Genomic DNA, 21,129 nt, shown 5'->3' with positions numbered 1-21,129 from the left:
TGTTTAATTTAAAGGTTCTAATATAAAAACAGCCAATACTGAACATCATATCTAAAAAAGAAAATGAAGCTTAGTAAAAGTATGCTGCAAAAAAATATGTAATGAAATGGTTAACAAGAAACACAGGTCCTCGAAAATGCAGTAACCTGCTGTCCCTTACTGAGCTATATACCTTCTTTTACCATCATTTATGTTGTTTCCTAACAGTCCAGACACTGAGCTTAACATATAGACGTCAGTTGACACATGATCAAACTCCCTAAATAGGACATGCTGTGTCATTTGTGGTTGGCCAATCAAACACAGTCTTCTTTGAAAAGCAAAGACAGGTTCAAGAATCTTTTCATTCAGCACCAGAGTCTGAACACGATGGCATCTGCGCAGTTTGTCTTCTATCTGACATGTTTGTTCTTGGGGGAAACAGGTGAGTTTTTTAAAACTGCAGTATAAAACTTTTACCATCCTTTCATGTGTCTCAAATGTTCATTTACGTTCTTTCATTTTATTTCAGCTCACACAAATGACCTCAAATTCTCCTTGTCTCTTCATCAAGAAAGACATTTTGTATCAGCTAATACTGGGGACGATGTGACTCTGCGCTGTTTCTATGAAGGTAACGATGTGGCAAGGCTTTACTGGTATAAGTTACATTTGGGAAAGGAATCAAAGCTCATTTGCACTATCACAGTGGACAATCAAGCCATATTTAATGATGAATTCAAGAGTGATCCACGATTCACAGTGAATTCTGAAAAAGGAAACATTGACTTAAAGATAGAAGATCTGGACATTTCAGACTCTGCTACTTACTATTGTGCAAGCAGCTATGGGTACATGTTTGCATTTGCAGAAGGTACTGTCATTGATGTAAAAGGTTCAGGGTCGAACATCCCAACTTTAGTGCAGCAGTCAGCATCTGAGACCATCCAACCAGGAGGCTCTGTGACTCTGAACTGTACAGTACACACTGGGACCTGTGATGAAGAACACAGTGTTTACTGGTTCAGAGACTCTGAAGATTCTTTCCCAAGAATCATTTACACCCATGGAGGCAGGAATGATCAGTGTGAGAGGAAACCCAACACACAAACACACACCTGTGTCTACAACCTGCCAATGAAGAGCCTGCCTCATGCTGGGACCTACTACTGTGCTGTGGCTTCATGTGGACACATACTGTTTGGAAACGGGACCAAGCTGGAGTGTGAGTAACTGTTTTTTTAATATATATTACAATATTACATAGCAGCAAACTACAGGATCTATAATATTTTGTGGTGTCTGTCCACAGATGAGAGGAACTGTTGTGTCTTTGTGTATTTCTTGAGTGGAGCGTTGGCATTCACCACACTTCTAAATGTTTTAATGGCTTTCATATTGTATGTGACCCACAAGAGAAACAGCACTAAACACGCTGGTACTGCAACCTTTATTGTTATTGACATTATCTAATCATTACTGACAGAGCTTTACAGTAAGAACATTTTATTTGTTCTTTTCAGAGTCTCGTTCAAGAATTTCTCCTGTTTCTTCAGCAGTCGCACAGGTAATTTTTTGGGGGTTAACATTAAAATGTTAACATAACCAGAACATTTTGGATTCAGTTTGTTTTCATTTTTATTTATTTTGAGCAATTTTAAATAATTTTGCATTTGATATTTTATAATCAGGTTGCTCAAAATGAAGAAAACATCCATTATGCCGCTTTGAGGCACCACAAGGCTGACAGACCAAGAAGACTGAGAAACAACAGCAAGGCTGAATGTGTCTACTCAAGCATAAAGCAATAGAAGTGGATGTGTTTCTTATCTATATCAATACTTTCGATGTCTTGAAAACATTTGCTTTCTGTTTGTCTGTACATATTATGAGCAGGCAAGCTCTGTATTAACCTTAGTTACATTTTTACCAAATACAAAACAGTTTTTGCTTTTAACATAGGTAAGAGTTTTAAATCTGGGCAGGATTCAAAAGTTTGCAGTGCATTTTGAGGTTGAATACACAGAAGTGAAGCCATATTTACCTTTAAATTCATTTTTTTTTAATGAAAACTTTTTACTGTAGCAGTTGTAGTGATGAGTGATTAAAACTGTCTATTCTCTTAGACGTAAAACAAGGAAAGTACATGACACAATGTTAACTATGCTGTGCAGAGAATCTGCATTGGGCTGTCTCATATTCATGACTTCAGTTCCATGACAATATTTGAAAACGCTCATAATTTGTCACTACAAAAGCTAATAAATAACACAGGCTTTTCCAAAATGGCTACTATACACGACTCATATTTCTACCAGCCTGGAAAATAGATGACACACTTTATTGTATTTATATAATAATGTTTAGGGGTTTTTCCCCATGGTAACATTGGGCATCGGACACTGATTATACTGGATTTGTATGTGTTCACAAATGGCATTGGGAGCAATTGCTTCATCTGTGGAGTGGATGGACTAGTTTGAAATTAGATGTGTGAGTATTACAAATGACTATAGATTTTCTCTACGTGACTATCTGCTGATTTCTGGGTTGTCTCTTTAATGAGACGTTCAATAGCTGATCACATAGTAATGTATAATTTGCATAAAGGCAATATTAAACCCGATGAGCTGTTTTGTTCTGCTCTGTTTTTTCCTTGTCTTTTGTCTTTATTTACTTTTTCAAGGAAATTATAAAAAATTCAAATAAAAAAATTTTAAAATACAGTTAAGGAAAAAAAAAATCCTTTCAAACTCTTTTCATAAAGCTGCTAACCACAAATTTTAAGCAAAGATGCTTCCTAAGTTTGAGAGTGTGAATTTAGAAAAAGAAAACTGTTTTGTTGTTTTTTACATTATGCTTTAGAAGTGTAATTTTGTATATATTTGTATATATTTCTCACCATCCAGCCAAGCAGAATGCTTCAATCCTTTACAATTGACACTGCTTTCACTTGATTTAAGCGTCATTTATTTACTTATTTTTTTCCAGGCTTACTGACCTCTAATACAGCTCAGCTTTATATTTATATGGAGGGTCAAAAAACATAGGTTTTTCTTAGAAGATCCCCCATAGACATTTTCAAAACCACAATAATTAATAATCATAACATTTTATTTTTCCACCTCCCGCTATGAAAGTCTTCTTTTTTTAATTTCTGTGAAATTATGAAAACTTTATATTATATAATTACAGCATAGTCTAAGCAATGAGCTGGCAGAAATGGTTGTTTTTCTGGAAGGTTCTCCTTTCTCCACAGAGCAATGCTGGAGCTCTGTCAGAGTGACCATTGGGTTCTTGATCACCTCCTTGACTAAGACCCCAGATAGAATAGAATAATCCTTTAATTGTCCCACAAGGGGAAATTTGGATGTAACAGCAGCCAGAAAGACATATACAAACAAACAGTACACAAGACACAGAACAGAAACATACACATTTTTTTACATATTTACATCAAGGGCAATGGTTACCGAAGACAGAGTACTGTCCCGTTATTAAATTAAATTAAATTAAATACAGAGAAGAAGCAAATCCAGGTTGTAGTGTGAATCAGTTGATAAAATAGTTCAAGTTACAGCGCTGATGTAAACCTCTATGTTTGTTGGGAGCAGTTCAGATTGTACAGTCTGACAGCTGCAGGGAGGAAGGACCTGCAGAAATGCTCCTTCATGCATCTAGGATGTAGCAGTCTGTCACTGAAGCAGCTCTGCAGTTCAGCAACATTTACATGCATGGGGTGGGAGACTCTGTCCATCAGAGATGTTATTTTGGCCAGAGTCCTTCTGTCTCCCACCACCTGTACTGGGTCCAGGGTGCATCCCAGAACAGAGCTGGCCTTCCTGATGAGTTTATCCAACCTCTTCCTCTCAGCTGCTGATAAACTGCTGCTCCAACATACAACACTGTAAAAAATGTAAAAAAAAAAAGTCTGCTCTGACCCTTCCTGTAAAGAGCATCATTGTTGAGGCTCCAGTCCGGTTTCTTATTCAGGTTATTATTATCCGATGCAGTCCTGTCTCAGAGGATTGTCTTCTTGCACATTCTTCTTGTTTCATTGATTCATATAGATTTAGGCCTTTAACAGCTATCAAATAATTCCCCACATCTGAACCTTATTTGTTGTTAAAAGTATAGTCCTGTTGCCTCATTAACTGGGCTACTGATAACAGCCTCATAATATATCTGAGGTTTCTAACCTGTTCGTTTGAAATATTCTTCCTGGTGGTTACTTTTATATAAGCCATTGTGTCACTGGGATCTTCATTGCTGCATTTTTTTCTGTAAACTTCTCCAGACCTGTGCGGGTTCTAACCTTAAACTGAAACATAAATACCAACCACAATCTTATAAAGCAGCAGGTAAAATATTATTGTAAATGACAGAGATTATTTCATGAACAATGCCAAAGATCCTGTTGACTGATTAGAAAACATTCATACACTGTCTGCTAGCTTATATGCCTTTTCAGCTTGTAACTTTTGCGTCATAACTTTTGCACTGTCCACTTCCTGCTGTGACAAAACAAATTTCCCACGTGTGGGACTAATAAAGGTTATCTTATCTTATCTTATCTTATCTTAACAAGTCAACGCCACTTCTATTGCACAACACAGTCTTTTGCACCGCAGCTAGCTGAGTTGAACACATTATATTTTCTTGCTGGTTAATTTTTGCACATTGTCACAGCTGTAGTTTAATGTTTGTCAGTCCTCAGGTCCACACACTGGCCTTGGGCCATGAGCTGTTGTCTGTCTTGCCTGTTAGGAAGAAACACGTTTGCAGATAACTTCTGAAGCAACCTGTAGTACACTAATTTGGTGTTGTTCAAAGGTTGACAGCTATGCAGGCAAGTTTAAATTACTGTACTGTAGTGAGGTTTACAGACATGCACTATACTCAGCTTGTACAGAACAGGGTGGTGTTGATGGTCGCTGTGAGGTTACATCAAGCATAGCAGACATCAATACATATTTAATATAATGAAGCTGATAAAATTCACTCACCAAATTCTGCCTGTTATACTGTCCTTATAGTGTCCAGGGGCTGGAAATCAGCCACAAAGCTTACATAACTGTTATATCTTTATATTTTGTTGAATTTAGATGGCTTAATCAATGAACAGCAGGAAAAGTGCAGCAGCACAGGTCAGTTGATCACAGTCTTTACATGACTAAAAACTACTGGAGATTCCAAAACAACTTAGTATGTGAGCAGTTTGAATCCACTCTTAGTGCTCCTGCACCTGCTGAAACCCACTTTAAAATCATGGAGGCACAGCTGCCAGGGTGGCAGGGACCAGGAGCTGCTCTGCATCTTGTTGCTGTGTCATTTTAAATTGGTCATGTGATGTTGACGCGCCGGCATGTCCGTCGACCCAGAGTATTAATAATTACTTTCTTGAACTGTCTACTGCAGGCTTTGACTGAGCGTCTTGGAGGTGAGACATATGTCTCATGTTCAGTGGTTTTACCTGCTTTCTGCCACCTGGATCACACCATGGAGGTCTTCGATGAAGACTCGAACTATATGGTCAAATTTAAGACCGCCTTCACAGAGGACCTACCCTAACGTGTAGCTACACTCAACTGTCAGTGGCTCAAGATACCTACTGTGCTTGACCCACGCTTTAAGGATTTAAAGTGTCTTGAAAAGGGAGAGCGAGAAGAGGTGTAGACCTTTCCCATCCCCTGCTGCAGGAACAGTGTAAACAGTGGCGGTTCTTGATATGGGCGACATGGGCGGTTGCCCAGGATGGCAACGTGGCATCATGGCATCGGCGAAAAAAAAGTTACTCGCACCTATGCTGCCCCGATAGCATGCAAGTGCATTTTGCGGATTGCATAGGCACTGATTGTATTTCTATTATCCATTTGCGAGGAGTAAGGGCGCCCTCTGTTTGTGAGGTGCACCTGCTGCTTGCTGCACAGGTAGGAGAGGGGCGGGGCAGCGGGGGATTCTCTGGCTGGCTGGAGTGGCATCTAATAACTAAAATAAAACAAAATAAAAACAAACCAACAAACTAGGGCTGTCAGCGTTAACGCCATCAACACTATTAACACGATTAAAAATGTTAACTCAATTAATCCATATGGAGCGTAGAATGACTCAAAATCCCCGAAATTCCTCTGACAACGCATTTTGGGCAGTTCGTCCAAAGTTTGTCCATTTTGCACTCCAGATGGGTTGATTGCCTTAAATAGTTTAATCGCATTAATCGTGATGACGGTGTTAAAGCGTTAAGGTTGACAGCCCTACAACAAACACAAAAACTGAAGACATTATGACAGGCCGTCAGTTTGGAAAAAAAGGGTGAAGGGAGTATCTGCCATCAAACAGACAGCCGCATGTAACTACGACGGTGTTTGCTAGTTCACCTTACATGCATTAATTTAATAACATGGTTAGCCTACTCAACGTAAATTACACACGAACAACATTAAGGTACTTGCCCAGAGAAGAACGGCTGCTGCTGCCATCATCATCCGTCATCATTTCTGCTACACTGGCAGGGCTAGGGGCCAGGACTCTCCTTTTCGGGTTCTTGGGGGATGTTGCTAACTCCGGGTCCGATAACAGGAGCACACCCGCAGTAGATGTGCCCGGTGTGAGGTCTCACAGCAAGCTATCAAATATGGTGCTTTTCTCGGCTTTTAACAAAGCGCTATGCGTTTCAACAGATTCGACAAAAAGCGTTTCAAGCGTGGAAGTACTGACCTTACTTTGAGTTTGATTCCATAAAAAGTGGCAAAAACATTAGAGTCCGTTGTGCGTGGGAAGAAAACTTCTCTTTACGACGAAAAAAACCCCCTAAACTTCCAAGCAAGCACCGAGTACGCGACCACGTAATGGGAAATTCACAGAGAAACTCGTGGACTCTTCCACTGACCGCTGCGGCACACCTGCACCAGGGCAAACCTCCGCCTACCTCACTCCTGCTTTACAGGTGAAAATAGAGCAAAAGGACCGCTAGTCTTTGATTTTATTTATTTTCTGCTGTGTTTTACTTGCATCTATTTGAAAGAGTGAGTGTAAATGCAAAAAAATATATATTTTATTTTATGTGCTGGAAAGTGCAGAAAAAAGGTTTAAATGTTAAACAAATTTCTTCCAGTCAGTGAATGTTGCATATAATTTAATGTTTGCTTGATACATAAAGTCAAAAGATTAAAACTAATAAAGCAAATTTTAAAAAGAGACTTTTCCATCTGATTACATTTTGCATGATGGATTATGCAGAAAAAGTAGAATTGGGCTGAAAGATCTATTTCTTTATTCTTTATTTATTCAGGTTGTAAATCATGTTTTTAAAAAGTAACTAAGTAATTAGTTACTTAGTAAGCCTGTTGCATAGACTGCCAAGCTAACAACATATGGAGTAAGTAACTTTTAAGCTCGAGTCTCCACTGTGAAAATGTTTTACCTTGAATGAAGAAAAAGCTGCTAGAAAAAGACCACTTGATGTTTGCCAACTACCAAGTGGTCATCTTGCGATTTATATGCATGTCTATGTAGATTCATACAAATTGCAGACTTGTATATACCAAAGTTTATACTATGAAAAGCAGCCGGTATTGAACACCATATTTCAAAAAGGAAATGACACTTACTAAAAGTATTCTGCAAAAAACATGGAATAGGGTGGTATAATGGAAACAAAGGTCATCTAGAACATGGGTTTTAGATTACTAGGGAAGACTAGATTGGTCTTCCCTTACCCAACTAGTCTTTTGCGATCATTTATGTTGTTTCCTAACAGTCCAGACACTGAGCTTAACATATAGACGTCAGTTGACACGTGATCAAACTCCCTAAATAAGACATGATGTGTCATTTGTGGTTGACCAATCAAACACAGTCTTCTTTGAAAAGCAAAGACAGGTTCAAGAATCTTTTCATTCAGCACCAGAGTCTGAACACGATGGCATCTGCGCAGTTTGTCTTCTATCTGACATGTTTGTTCTTGGGGGAAACAGGTGAGTTTTTTAAAACTGCAGTATAAAACTTTTACCATCCTTTCATGTGTCTCAAATGTTCATTTACGTTCTTTCATTTTATTTCAGCTCACACAAATGACCTCAAATTCTCCTTGTCTGTTCATCAAGAAAGACATTTTGTATCAGCTAATACTGGGGACGATGTGACTCTGCGCTGTTTCTATGAAGGTAACGATGTGGCAAGGCTTTACTGGTATAAGTTACATTTGGGAAAGGAGTCAAAGCTCATTTGCACTATCACAGTGGACAATCAAGCCATTTTTAATGATGAATTCAAGAGTGATCCACGGTTCACTGTGAATTCTGAAAAAGGAAAAATTGACTTAAAGATAGAAGATCTGGACATTTCAGACTCTGCTACTTACTATTGTGCAAGCAGCTATGGGTACATGTTTGCATTTGCAGAAGGTACTGTTATTGATGTAAAAGGTTCAGGGTCGAACATCCCAACTTTAGTGCAGCAGTCAGCATCTGAGACCATCCAACCAGGAGGCTCTGTGACTCTGAACTGTACAGTACACACTGGGACCTGTGATGAAGAACACAGTGTTTACTGGTTCAGAGACTCTGAAGAGTCTTTCCCAAGAATCATTTACACCCATGGAGGCAGGAATGATCAGTGTGAGAGGAAACCCAACACACAGACACACACCTGTGTCTACAGCCAATGAAGAGCCTGAATATGTCTCATGCTGGGACCTACTACTGTGCTGTCGCCTCATGTGGACACATACTGTTTGGAAACGGGACCAAGCTGGAGTGTGAGTAACTGTTTTGTTTATATATTACAATCTTACATAGCAGCAAGCTACAGGATCTATAATATTTTGTGGTGTCTGTCCACAGATGAGAGGAACTGTTGTGTCTTTGTGTATTTCTTGAGTGGAGCGTTGGCATTCACCACACTTCTAAATGTTTTAATGGCTTTCATATTGTATGTGACCCACAAGAGAAACAGCACCAAACACGCAGGTACTGCAACCTTTATTGTTATTGACATTAACTACTCAGTACTGACAGAGCTTTACAGTAAGAACATTTTATTTGTTTTTCTTCAGAGTCTCGTTCAAGAATTTCTCCTGTTTCTTCAGCAGTCGCACAGGTAATTTTTTGGGGGTTAACATTAAAATGTTAACATAACTGGAACATTTTGGACTCAGTTTGTTTTCATTTTTATTTATTTTGAGCAATTTTAAATAATTTTGCATTTGATATTTTATAATCAGGTCGCTCAAAATGAAGAAAACATCCATTATGCCGCTTTGAAGCACCACAAGGCTGACAGACCAAGAAGACTGAGAAACAACAGCAAGGCTGAATGTGTCTACTCAAGCATAAAGCAGTAGAAGTGGACGTGTTTCTTATCTATATCAATACTTTAGATGTCTTTAAAGCGTTTGTTGTTTGTTTGTCTGTTCATAAGATGAGCAGTCCAGCTCTGTATCAGTCTCTACCAAATACAAAACAGTTTTTGCTTTTAACATAGGTAAGAGTTTTGAAGCTGGACTGGAGGTCAGAGTTAGATCACATCAAGTGTAGTGAAGGTTAATATGACTTTTAACTGATGATGCTTAGAGTCATTCACTTAATTCCACCCTTATTCCGTTATAATTTCTAAAAAAAAAAGACAGTATAAAAAGTGTCAGTGTAGAGGATACAAATCAGCCACAACATCTCATGAAACATCTGCTTACATCTTGTGAAATTCAGTTATGTATATTCACAAAGAGCAGTAAATGTCATAGCAGCAGGAGCCCAGATCGACTGATCGCATTCTGTACACTAAGAAAATCTAATATAAATTACTGTTATGTGTGCAGAGAATCTGCATCGGGCAGTGTTTCATAGTCATGACTTAAATCCATTTGCATTGGAAAATATATTTAAAAAGGATGATAATTTTTCACTACAAAAGTTCATGGATGAGTTGAAGGTATTACTGTTATACATGACCTGTATTTTTACATAGATGAAAATAGAACCTTCCCAAATTTAGGATTTTTTTTTTTTACATGGTTACATTGGGCACTGATTATACTGGCGTTGGTGTATGTCGTATGTGATCAGCTATTGAACATGTGCATTTTATTCTATTAAGCCTGGTGAGCAGTTTTGTTCTGCTCTGTTTTTGCTTGTTTGATGTTTTTGTTTACATTTCAAAAGTGGAATTATTAAAAGAAATGTAAAAATACAGTTAACAAAAAAATATTTCCATTTAACACTGTTTTCATAAAGCTGCTAAACACAATGTTTGAGAGCATGAATGTAATAAATTTTTGACATTGTGTTTTAGAACTGTAATCTTCTACAATCTTTCTCATTACTTTTACCATATTAACATTCAGATTTAGGACTTGATATTGCTTTATATGCACTATATGGATTCAAATATGGGGCCAACTAAACATTGCTGCAGGAGCTGCTCATCCATGGAAATACATGCCACAAAACTCCCAGTACGCATTTGTTCTGTCAGCATTCATGCTAGACGAGGATTGAAACTCTTCTTGATTATGTAGAGCATTAGCAACCTTCATGCACTATGCGCCGCTCAGGTCACACACTTTGTTCTCAATGTGTATCTCTCATCACGTTTTGACACTATGCTGTGAATGTGAAGCTCTTTCTTTGCATACAGTGTGACTTTAAATCAGCCAATCAAATACAGTCTTGCCCCTGAAGACACTATGAACAGAAAGATTCTTTCCATTCAAGTCACGGATTTGAACATGATGATATCTCCACCATCTGTTTTCTATTTGATGCTTTTGTTCTTTGGGGAAATGGGTGAGTTGTGTTTTTTCCTCTGTAACGTTTATCTTTTAGAGATTAAGGTCACTGTCAGTGATGTTCCTACGTGTTTCTAAATCAGTTGTCTTTGCTTTTTTCCTTCTATCATTTCAGCTCAGAAGAGTCATCAACTCTCATCTGTTCGTCAAGACAGAGTTTTTATATCCACTAATGTCGGGGAGAGTGTAACTTTGCAGTGTTTCTATGAAGGTGAAGTGGTAGCAAGGTTTTACTGGTATAAGCAAACACTAGGCGAGAAGCCAAGACTCATTTCTAGCTTCTATTCGTATGATAAAAATGGCACTTTCTATGATGAATGTGAGAACAATCCACGCTTCACACTGTCTACTGAAAAAGCTCAAAACCATTTGACGATAAAAAATCTTCAGGTTTCGGACTCAGCTACCTATTTCTGCGCGAGTAGCTTTTCGGTAAGTCTTGAATTTGCAGAAGGAATCACTGTGAGTGTTAAAGGTTCAGGTTTGAACAGCCGGCCTTTAATTCAGCAGTCTGCATCTAAGACCATCCAACCAGGAGGCTCTGTGACTCTGAACTGTACAGTACACACTGGGACCTGTGATGAAGAACACAGTGTTTACTGGTTCAGAAACTCTGAAGAGTCTCATTCAGGACTCATTTACAGCCATGGAGGCAGGAATGATGAGTGTGAGAGGAAACCAAAGACACACACAAACACCTGTGTCTACAGCCTGCCAATGAAGAACCTGGATGTTTCTCATGCTGGGATCTACTACTGTGCTGTTGCCTCGTGTGGATACATGCTTTTTGGAAACGGGACCAAGCTGGACTTTGAGGGTAAGTACAGTTAAGAAAAGTTTTTACTCCCACTTTGAAGTCAATATTTTAACAAAGTTGAAAACTCCGTAATGTCTCCTGCTGTTTGAATATGTAGACAAGCTGGACTCTCTTCTCTTGGCGTATGTCTTACATGGAGCAGTCGCATTCAATACAATCCTGATTGTATTTCTAATTTCCTCAATGAGTTTGAAGAAGATAAAACACTGTCTCTGCACAGGTAACTTGTGCTGTAATGTATGCATATATACAAGGTGCATATACACTGAATTTCATGTTACTTTGATATCAAATCTATTCTTTGGCTTTCCAGAATCTCACAGAAGATTTTCAGATCTCACCATGACAAATGAAATGGTAATGTCTTCTTGGATTGATGGGAAATTGTGTTGTTGTTTTTCCCCCACTAACCACATTTGTGATTTTCATCTTTTCTTTACCAGGGCTACGAAAGTGTTTTAAGGGCGAACAAGATCAACAACACAGGAAGACAGGGGGATGACACCTGGAGTGAATGTGTTTACTTCAGTGTAAATTAGTAAAACTAATGTTTCATCTGTGTTTAACAGAACAAGAGATCATGCTTTCTCATTTTAAAGTATATCATGGTAAAGTTTTCAAACATCTGTGATGACTGTAGAGTTTTGCGTCAAAAAATTATTAAACAAACCTTTCAAAAAAAAAATGAACACAAGTGGATTTCTGATATACAGTCAGTTGGAGACAACTTTTTGCCTTCAGAGCTGCCTTACATGCTGTTTATATTCTAGGCCTTCACAAGACTCATAAATGTATACAACAGATTTTGAGCTACAGATCAATTAAAATGTATAAATACCCTGTCTGACATGAATAAATGTATGATTAATCCTAGTGTGTGGTGACTTTTACAGAAAGCTAAGCATGATGATTACAGGTGGACCACCACTGACCGCTTTCATGAGCTCAGAAACACAGACCTGGATTTTGAGTTTATTAAAATATATAAATAACAACAAAATCAGCTGAATGAAATGGTTTGAACAGTGTGTGATGGATAAAATCTACAGGGGACAAAATAAAAAATTAAGCTTGTTAAACACTTTACATTCAGACATTCTCATAGATGCTAATCTAACGTGTCTGTTTTATTAAACTGGACACAGTCAGACCAGCCATCCCCTCTCCATCACGCTCAGCTTCCTTTGCAAACATACTAAAGGAGGTACTAACAACTTTTTTACCCTCCAGCTTCTTTACATCAGACATGTTGGCCAAGGTGATTGGCAAGAAGAAACTCATCTGTTATGATGATGCCTCAGTTGCTAATGCTAATGCAACACAAAGCACAGATCATGGATCGAAAAACACTGGAAACAGAGCCATTCCCAGCTTGCCTAGCATGCTGGTGTCCCATGAGTTTACCTTGAATGACAAGCGGTTTTTGCACAATGAACATGCACAAACCACAAGAAAAAAGCTGCTGACCTCAGTCATTACAGTCAATTTTGAATGTATCACTATGAATATAGCGGAGATTTCATCAACAAATCTGACTATGGACAAATGATGGTAGAAATGTAAAAGATTGACAGGAGAGGAGCTGTATGACAGCACTGCCTGAGATGAAAGGTGAAAGGTGAAAGACTGATTTTCTTTGGTACTTTTAATTTATGCCGATTTTTAGAGAAAAACATTTATGTTCAAACAATTTCATGTTCTGTTTTTTCATAAGATATAAAAACATAACAACCATAATGGTTTAATTATATTTTACCTAAAGTTGGAGAGAACATTCTAGAAATGCTGTGATTTATTAAACAAAACCTTTTTAACTACCATCTATAATAACCAATATCAGTTCAACATAGTGATGTTCGATTCGTGAACAAATCGTTCAATACTCGAGAATCACTTTACTGACTCGTGAATCATGATTCACAAGCCCAACTGACTCACTGACTCATCCCTGTTTCGGTTAGCAAACGAATTCGCTTAGTAGAAATATATCTAGCTTATAATTAAAATTGTGGGGGGGGGGAACAACAGCCAGTTTCTTAACAAAAGCATTTCTGCTCTGAACTGGAAGAAAAAACCCTGAGTAGATGCTCACATCAAGAAAATAGCTCCTCGGTTCACAGTAGCATCGCTCTGCTAACATGCTAACAGCACATTTGAGCTACTCACCGTTGTCACTACCCGATCCGTACCGGAAACCCGATCGGTACCCCGCATGCGCAAATCTTACGTCACTTCCTCTCTTTGCCAACATTGCGACATTTAATATATTTGAATGATACGGTTAGCGCCCAGTTAGCTCTTAGCATTTCTCAACAGCTCTGCCTCCTTTTCGACTGCCCGGGACATTTAAACAATGGACACCTCAAACAAATTCATGCTTTTCTCCTCAACAGAGAGCGTCCCCTGATTGAACAACAGCGCCGTAAAATAAGAAGAATGGCGCCTAATTATAGACTTAATAATATTGACTTAGCAATGTGTCACGTGAAGATTCATCAGCCGGATTAAGTGTTTACTGACAATTGACAGTGATAGCAGACATCATCATCACTATTCCAGTCAATCCTCTCCAAACAGACAAGCATAAACACACTCGACTATCACTAAATCAAATTTAACACACGTTTGTAATGACGCCAATTCAGTTTAAAATAGGGTTCATTCGCTCGGTCAGCAGGTGGCAGTATCCTCGTACACTGGGGAGTAAACTGCCATTAAACGAACAGAAGAAGAAGAAAACATCTGCACATGCGCGGTATGGATCGGGTAGACCCGATTTGTACGGTCCGACTTTGCACATGCGCAGTAAGGATCGGGGAGTCCCGATCCTTAAGTATCTTTTTATTTTTCGTTTTTTGTCTACATTGTACTGAAATGCTTCATTATTGCAAACATTTTAAGATATACTTATTATTCTTAATGTCTTAACAGATACTCTAACCCATAACTATCGTAAAATGCTACGACCGGAAGTAGACACCTTTCGTGCATGCGGGGTATCGATCGGGTTTCCGGTACGGATCGGGTAGTGACAACCCCCTCCCTTCCTGTGTTGAATCGTAAGCATAAGCAAATCACTCAGGACTCGCTCACCCCCTCCCTCCTGTGCTGAATCATAGAGCGAACGAACAAATCACTCACTCACTCACCCCCTCCCTCCTGGCTCACAGCGTCTTCTTCTTCTTGGTTGGCAACCAATGTTAAGGCGCATTACCGTCCCCTGGCTCACAGCTCAGTGGACATTTAGATGAGAAAATATATATTTAACACATTTAAGGAAAATACTAATAAAATAAAAATAAACAAAATAAATGTTTATTAAGCAATTTTGATAGGAAATTGCTTAATTTTAGAAATGTTTTTGCTCTTTTTTGCTCTATAAAATAGTTGGGGTTTTTTTTAAGAATCATTCATCTTAGCAGTGGGATTTACATGAAAAGAGAAACAAATTAAGTTTGAGTGAAAATGTAAATTTTTTGCACTCTCTGTAAATCCCACTGCTAAGATGAATGATTTTCAGTGAATCAAATGACTCAAAAAACCCGATTCACTTTGGTGAGTGACTCATTAAAACTCGATTCAGTAAAAAGAATCAAATTTACCATCACTAGTTCAACATTAGTTAGAGAAAACAAACTGTTTGCTTATAGTTATCTAGTCTGTGCATTTAAAACAGCTGTGGGAAATCTGTGTTTGGGATTTGCAAATACTTCCCACATCATTATTACTATTATTATCATTGTTGTTGTTGTTCACAATTAAGTGTAGTCCATTAATAATAGCTATAGCCAATACCTACAAACAGAATGGCATTTGGCTGGGAAGTAAACTCCAGATGTTGGCTTCCATTAACATTCTCACCACAACTGAAAGACTGTAGCTATGCTGTCATCTCAGATATAAAGACGAAGGCTTGGGTAGCTCTCTGAGGGACCAGAGTGAGATGAGGATGGGGAAGAAGAAGAGCACATAAATGTAAAGCACACAGAATAGAAGCTGACTGACTCACAGAAAGTGGTCCAAAAAAATATTGCACTACAGTAATAATGTCAGTATTGAATAAGAAGAACAGACTAACATCCAAATATCCACGAATTGCTGCAGTGCAGCAATCCCACCAATAACCAGTGACTGCACGAAGATCAGTAAAGCACACTGAAATTAAACTGACAGACTCATTGAAGGTGGGATAGAAAGTGACTGGGCTGGGATTTGCAACAGTCCCAGTATATGTTATTGTCGTCTGCCATTTTACTTCTTTTTCACCGACTAACAGACCATTCATACTTCAAAGCGACTGGCTCAGTTGTGTGCTGTGTCTCTATTCAGATTTTCAAAATTTTGTACTGTCTATTGGCTTAATGGCAGATTTGACACACTCTGTTCTCTCTTGTATGTTGATAGTTGTGAGTTCAAATGCAGCATAAAACATCTTTCACCATGCCGTCTTTCTTTTTGTGTGTTATGTTGTGTATTACATATCAACACAGTTTTTAGAAATCTTTTTTTCTCTCCTTATAATCTAAAGCACAAACTGTCATTTCCCCATGTACACAATTATTTCATGCTGCAGAGGGACAGCTTTACTACAACAAGGTAAATGACCCTGAACAGTGAAGGCGACTACACTTTGAATACAAATCAAAGGTGGCATCAAGAGAGGTTGAAGTCAAACAGAGTTGTAAGGAGAAAAAGTAATAGAATGAATTCCTCTGTGATTTAGTTGAAAAGGAATTATGCTAAAATGAATGTTCATGTGAGAATGTGCTAAAGACAAATCTAATTGAAGTAGTGATGAAAAAAGGGATGAAACGATTTTCAAGTTTAAACTTTGTTTTAAAACATGTAAGTGGGGAAATAGAGAGAGAATGATAGGGTTTGGCTGGACAGCAGAAGATTTCATGTAAACAACATGATTGTCTGTCTAGATAAGGGGGAGAGGTGTGTGGGCTCTTGACAGAGCATACATTAAAGCACCCATAGACATTCTTGAACGGTTCCCTGCGCCTTCTGTAAGATGAGCAGTTGGAAATTCCAGCAGAGATGCCAGTGGGATCATTCGCTGCCCAGATGTTGGATTTCCAAATTGGACTTTGGCTCTGCTCATCATCATCATTGGTGTTTTGGATTGTATTTCTGAGAAGAATTTGTACTTTCATTGCTTACATGGTGGATTGCAGCTTCCCAAGCTTCTCGCAGCCTTTCCCAACTATGTGAAGATTTGGGATCCCACTGTATTCCTGAAGGGCTGAATATCCACAAAGTCCTGCTTTCCTGTTAGATTATTTTGTTTAACATTGAACGATGTGCTCTCTAGTGCTCTCTCCTCCAAGCTTGCTCCAAGTAAAAGTAAAAATGTGAATCTTATGAATCCTACACCAGCCCTTTAAAAATAACAGTCCCATGGCCATACAAATCCAGGCCTCTAAAATCAGCCCAGAAATTCCAAGGACCACAACTGAGAGGGGAGTTCCTGCTAACGGTGTGGCTTATCAGATGAAACAGGGAAGACACACCTGGACTTCTAGGCAGTGAGAACTGGGCGAGTCCTCTCACCCACACCAGTTCCATCTGAACTCTGCATTGCCTTGGCTAGTACTCATAGGGTCAGAGGATGGGATGTTTTAAACAGAGAGCCGACACAGGCATGTTGCATTGGGGTGCTGGTTCTGCAGATCTACACTACACTGTAAAAAAAAAAAAATCCTAGAAAAACAGTAATATTCCGGCAGCTGGGGCGCCAAAATAATACCAGAAAATAACAGAAAATAACTTTCTCATAAAAATATGATTATTTTCAGAAATGACAATACAGTTTGTTGCCCTAATTTTACATGGGATTTTGCCTTTTTCAAGTGCTTTTAAACATTAAATTAGGAACATTTTAATCTGATTAAACAATGAAATTACCTATAAACAAAGTCAATGAATGTGGCAATATGAATAATAATACTTAAATGTACAGAAATATACAGTTAACAGTTGGTTTAAATAATAATGGATTGCATGCCCTGGGACAGACTGACAGAGGTGAGGCTGCCATATCGCACCATCGGCCCCTCTGGCCATCACTAGTAGGCGGTAGGTGAAGTGTCTTGACCAAGGACGCAACGACCAAGAGTGTCCGAGCCGGGGCTCGAACCAGCAACCTTCTGATTACAAGATGAACTGCCAACTCTTGAGCCACGATCGCCCTAAATAACAATAATAATAATTATTATTATTTGATGTAACAAAAGTTACAATCATGTAATCATCAGTTAGAATCATGTTATATATTTTTCCATAGCATTTCATTTGAATTTAACACTTCAATCTTTGAAATAACGGACAAATATTTGTGAAATTATGATACATTCGTGAATGTATTTTAACAATCTAAATATGCATATGTACAGACAAATACATTTAAAAAACAAGAAAATTGTTTTTTGATTTTATGTTAATTTACATTTGAAATGTAAAATCACAGTTTCTTTATGTAATTTTAATGATATTCTAAAAAAAACAGTACAAAACTGTAAAATACACAGTAAAATACTTTTATATTTTTATATTATATATTTTTTTTTTACAGTGTAGTAAATAGCACAAAGAAAAAACCACAGGATCATACAGTGACATTTCCCAAATGGCACTTCTTCAGTTCCTCGTTCTAATTTCTTTCTTTGACTCATCTCCTAACATCTAGCAGTACTATACTCACTGTTTTAGAGTAATGTCAATTAATATAATATTTGACAAATGCATCAAAGATCGGAAAAAAACATTGATAAAATTGGTCATCATGAATAACTGTGGATAAATATGATTTATATTGCTGGAACCAGTATGGATTTATTTTTAACCCTGTTAAAAATAAGCTGGTTTTAAGATACACAAAATATTGCAGGTTAAAGTGTGAAATATTTTGCATTTTTCAAGGAAATGAATAACTGAAAAAAAATTCTAAATCTCTTAAATGCATTTAAAAATAACCTTCAGTTTACTTATGAATAGAATAAAGAAACTGTACACTTCCTTGATATGTAGGTTACATGTAAGAGTGGCGAATTGATCACTTTCTTATATAGTAAAGATGGTGATAGAAATACATTATTTTTAGCCACTAGTGCAAATCCAAAGTCACTTCAGACATGCTTATCTGAAAGTTTCCTTATGCTCTTATTTGATCCAAGGTGTTTTTTGTTTAATATGCATTTTTTCCCCAATGAACCTCCTCTCTTGATTTGAACTAGTTACAAAAAAATGTCAATAACAACATGTAAGAACATGCACACAGAAAAGGGTAAAGATTATAAGTTCAGGCAGTGGCGAAGGAAATTGGTACTGCCAGCAGTGTCCTTCACCACTGAGCTATTTGTTGTACAAACAACACTTACACTAAGTTGAAGTTGCTACATTTTCCTGTACTAGACTAGATATTAAAAATAATATTTAGATCAGTGAGATCCGTGAAGTGCAATCCGAGTAAGACTGAGTGGTCAGTTAAATTTCAATAACTTGAAGTTCAGTGGAAAGTTCAAGAGCCACTTTGTTCTCAATGTGAATCTCTCATCACGTTTTGACACTATGCTGTGAATGTGAAGCTGTTTCCTTGCATACAGTGTGACTTTAAATCAACCAATCAAATACAGTCTTGCCCCTGAAGACACTATGAACAGAAAGATTCTTTCCATTCAAGTCACGGATTTGAACATGATGATATCTCCACCATCTGTTTTCTATTTGATGCTGTTGTTCTTTGGGGAAATGAGTGAGTTGTGTTTTTTCCTCAGTAACTTTTATCTTTTAGAGATTAAGGTCACTCAGTGACATGAGTTCTACTTTTTTTAAATCAGTTTTCTTTGTTTTGTTTCTTTCCTTCTATCATTTCAGCTCCGAAGAGTCATCAACTCTCGTCTGTTCGTCAAGACAGAGTTTTTATATCCACTAATGTCGGGGAGAGTGTAACTTTGCAGTGTTTCTATGAAGGTGAAGTGGTAGCAAGGTTTTACTGGTATAAGCAAACACTGGGAGAGAAGCCAAGACTCATTTCTAGCTTCTATTCGTATGATAAAAATGGCACTTTCTATGATGAATGTGAGAACAATCCACGCTTCACACTGTCTACTGAAAAAGCTCAAAACCATTTGATGATAAAAAATCTTCAAGTTTCGGACTCAGCTACCTATTTCTGCGCGAGTAGCTTTTCGGTAAGTTTTGAATTTGCAGAAGGAATCACTGTGAGTGTTAAAGGTTCAGGTTTGAACAGCCGGCCTTTAATTCAGCAGTCTGCATCTGAGACCATCCAACCAGGAGGCTCTGTGACTCTGAACTGTACAGTACACACTGGGACCTGTGATGAAGAACACAGTGTTTACTGGTTCAAAGACTCTGAAGAGTCTCATTCAGGACTCATTTACAGCCATGGAGGCAGGAATGATGAGTGTGAGAGGAAACCAAAGACACACACAAACACCTGTGTGTACAGCCTGCCAATGAAGAACCTGGATGTTTCTCATGCTGGGATCTACTACTGTGCTGTTGCCTCGTGTGGATACATGCTTTTTGGAAACGGGACCGAGCTGGATTTTGGGTGTGAGTAGAAGCTTAGCACACATTTCTTTTACTGATGAATAGTTCTGTTTACAATTAAAATGTTATTACAAATTGGAAAAGCTGCTAACATAATATCTTATTGTCATATTTGTTACTGCAGCTCAGGAGACTTTTCTTCTCTCTGTGTATTTCTTAATTGCTGCCTTGGCATTCACCACAATCCTGATCTTTATACTGGCTTTCTTAATTTATGGTATAAGCAGACAGCAGTGTACAGGTAAATGTTGCTGTTCATATATTGTTTATATAAAATTACCATCCAGTATGGTTGAAATATGATTTGTGTGTCTGTGTGTTTGTTTCAGGGTCTAATGCAAGATTTTCAGGTTCCTCTATAACAAACACAGAGGTAGAATAATACAATTCTAAATCATTTTGTTATTATGACAATTATCTGTCATTTTTCAAATTTTATAACATGTGCCATATTGTGATTTGTGGATTTATTTCATTATCAGAATTGTGAACCTGAAGAAACCCTTCATTATGCTGCTTTGAGGGTAAAAAAGACCAGCAGATCTACAAGAAAAAGAGAGAATCCAGAGGATAAATGTCTGTATTCTAGTGTCAAATAATAAAACTTTACATGTTTACTTCTGTGTAATAGGGCTTAAGCGTAGCAGTATCATGTGTACTTTTGTCTCAAATATGACTCGTTTAAAAGTACATTGGTTGCTGTATTTCTCTTCTTTTTCTCATTTATTGCTAATATAAATTACAACTGAAAAGTTGATTATAACATCGCATATTTGCTGAATGTCCGAACATTAAATGCTTGTTTTCTTTTTTTATTCACAGAGTCTATATTTCCTAATTGGCTGATAAATTATTGACATACTAAAACGGTATCATTTTAATATGAAATTTGTTATGTCAATATCCAGTATTTGCTACATACATAAATATATGTAACAAATACTCTTGGGCAAGATACTAATGCCAAATT

General features: G+C 37.7%; 3 protein-coding genes and 1 pseudogene across 3 annotated transcripts; all 4 read left to right on the top strand.

The window, feature by feature from the left end:
- The first annotated feature begins 322 nt into the window (after positions 1-322).
- On the top strand, positions 323-2,600 carry LOC113018436 (uncharacterized). The gene is made up of 5 exons (XM_026161505.1): positions 323-424; positions 512-1,204; positions 1,292-1,417; positions 1,503-1,546; positions 1,671-2,600. The coding sequence occupies exons 1-5, from the start codon at positions 370-372 to the stop codon at positions 1,788-1,790; spliced, it is 1,038 nt and encodes a 345-aa protein (XP_026017290.1). The 5' UTR covers positions 323-369; the 3' UTR covers positions 1,791-2,600.
- A 5,297-nt stretch (positions 2,601-7,897) lies between these two features.
- Positions 7,898-10,072, top strand: LOC113018428 (uncharacterized; annotated as a pseudogene).
- Positions 10,073-10,497: 425 nt separating this feature from the next.
- On the top strand, positions 10,498-12,421 carry LOC113018419 (immunoglobulin kappa light chain-like). The gene is made up of 5 exons (XM_026161487.1): positions 10,498-10,763; positions 10,881-11,582; positions 11,680-11,802; positions 11,896-11,939; positions 12,026-12,421. Exons 1-5 carry the CDS (start codon positions 10,664-10,666, stop codon positions 12,119-12,121), a joined length of 1,065 nt encoding a protein of 354 aa, XP_026017272.1. The 5' UTR covers positions 10,498-10,663; the 3' UTR covers positions 12,122-12,421.
- Positions 12,422-19,233: 6,812 nt separating this feature from the next.
- Positions 19,234-20,787, top strand: LOC113018445 (immunoglobulin kappa light chain-like). The gene is made up of 4 exons (XM_026161513.1): positions 19,234-19,338; positions 19,461-20,162; positions 20,489-20,532; positions 20,642-20,787. Exons 1-4 carry the CDS (start codon positions 19,239-19,241, stop codon positions 20,756-20,758), a joined length of 963 nt encoding a protein of 320 aa, XP_026017298.1. The 5' UTR covers positions 19,234-19,238; the 3' UTR covers positions 20,759-20,787.
- Positions 20,788-21,129: the final 342 nt, after the last annotated feature.

This window comes from Astatotilapia calliptera, chromosome 3 (genome assembly GCF_900246225.1).
Source record: "Astatotilapia calliptera chromosome 3, fAstCal1.2, whole genome shotgun sequence".
NCBI lineage: Eukaryota > Metazoa > Chordata > Actinopteri > Cichliformes > Cichlidae > Astatotilapia > Astatotilapia calliptera.
Note: the sequence above shows the minus strand (reverse complement) of the source record. Positions and strands in the feature narration are given on the sequence as shown.

What these genes read in the sequence shown, in the direction of transcription:
- LOC113018436 (XM_026161505.1), top strand. Translation starts at nt 370, where the DNA reads ATGGCATCTGCGCAGTTTGTCTTCTATCTGACATGTTTGTTCTTGGGG. An exon ending in AAACAGCACTAAACACGCTG is followed by an intron (nt 1,418 to 1,502) that starts GTACTGCAACCT and finishes TGTTCTTTTCAG; the next exon opens with AGTCTCGTTCAAGAATTTCT. An exon ending in TTTCTTCAGCAGTCGCACAG is followed by an intron (nt 1,547 to 1,670) that starts GTAATTTTTTGG and finishes TTTTATAATCAG; the next exon opens with GTTGCTCAAAATGAAGAAAA.
- LOC113018419 (XM_026161487.1), top strand. Translation starts at nt 10,664, where the DNA reads ATGAACAGAAAGATTCTTTCCATTCAAGTCACGGATTTGAACATGATG. An exon ending in GACCAAGCTGGACTTTGAGG is followed by an intron (nt 11,583 to 11,679) that starts GTAAGTACAGTT and finishes TTGAATATGTAG; the next exon opens with ACAAGCTGGACTCTCTTCTC. An exon ending in TCACCATGACAAATGAAATG is followed by an intron (nt 11,940 to 12,025) that starts GTAATGTCTTCT and finishes TTTCTTTACCAG; the next exon opens with GGCTACGAAAGTGTTTTAAG.
- LOC113018445 (XM_026161513.1), top strand. Translation starts at nt 19,239, where the DNA reads ATGAACAGAAAGATTCTTTCCATTCAAGTCACGGATTTGAACATGATG. An exon ending in GACCGAGCTGGATTTTGGGT is followed by an intron (nt 20,163 to 20,488) that starts GTGAGTAGAAGC and finishes TGTTTGTTTCAG; the next exon opens with GGTCTAATGCAAGATTTTCA. An exon ending in CCTCTATAACAAACACAGAG is followed by an intron (nt 20,533 to 20,641) that starts GTAGAATAATAC and finishes TTTCATTATCAG; the next exon opens with AATTGTGAACCTGAAGAAAC.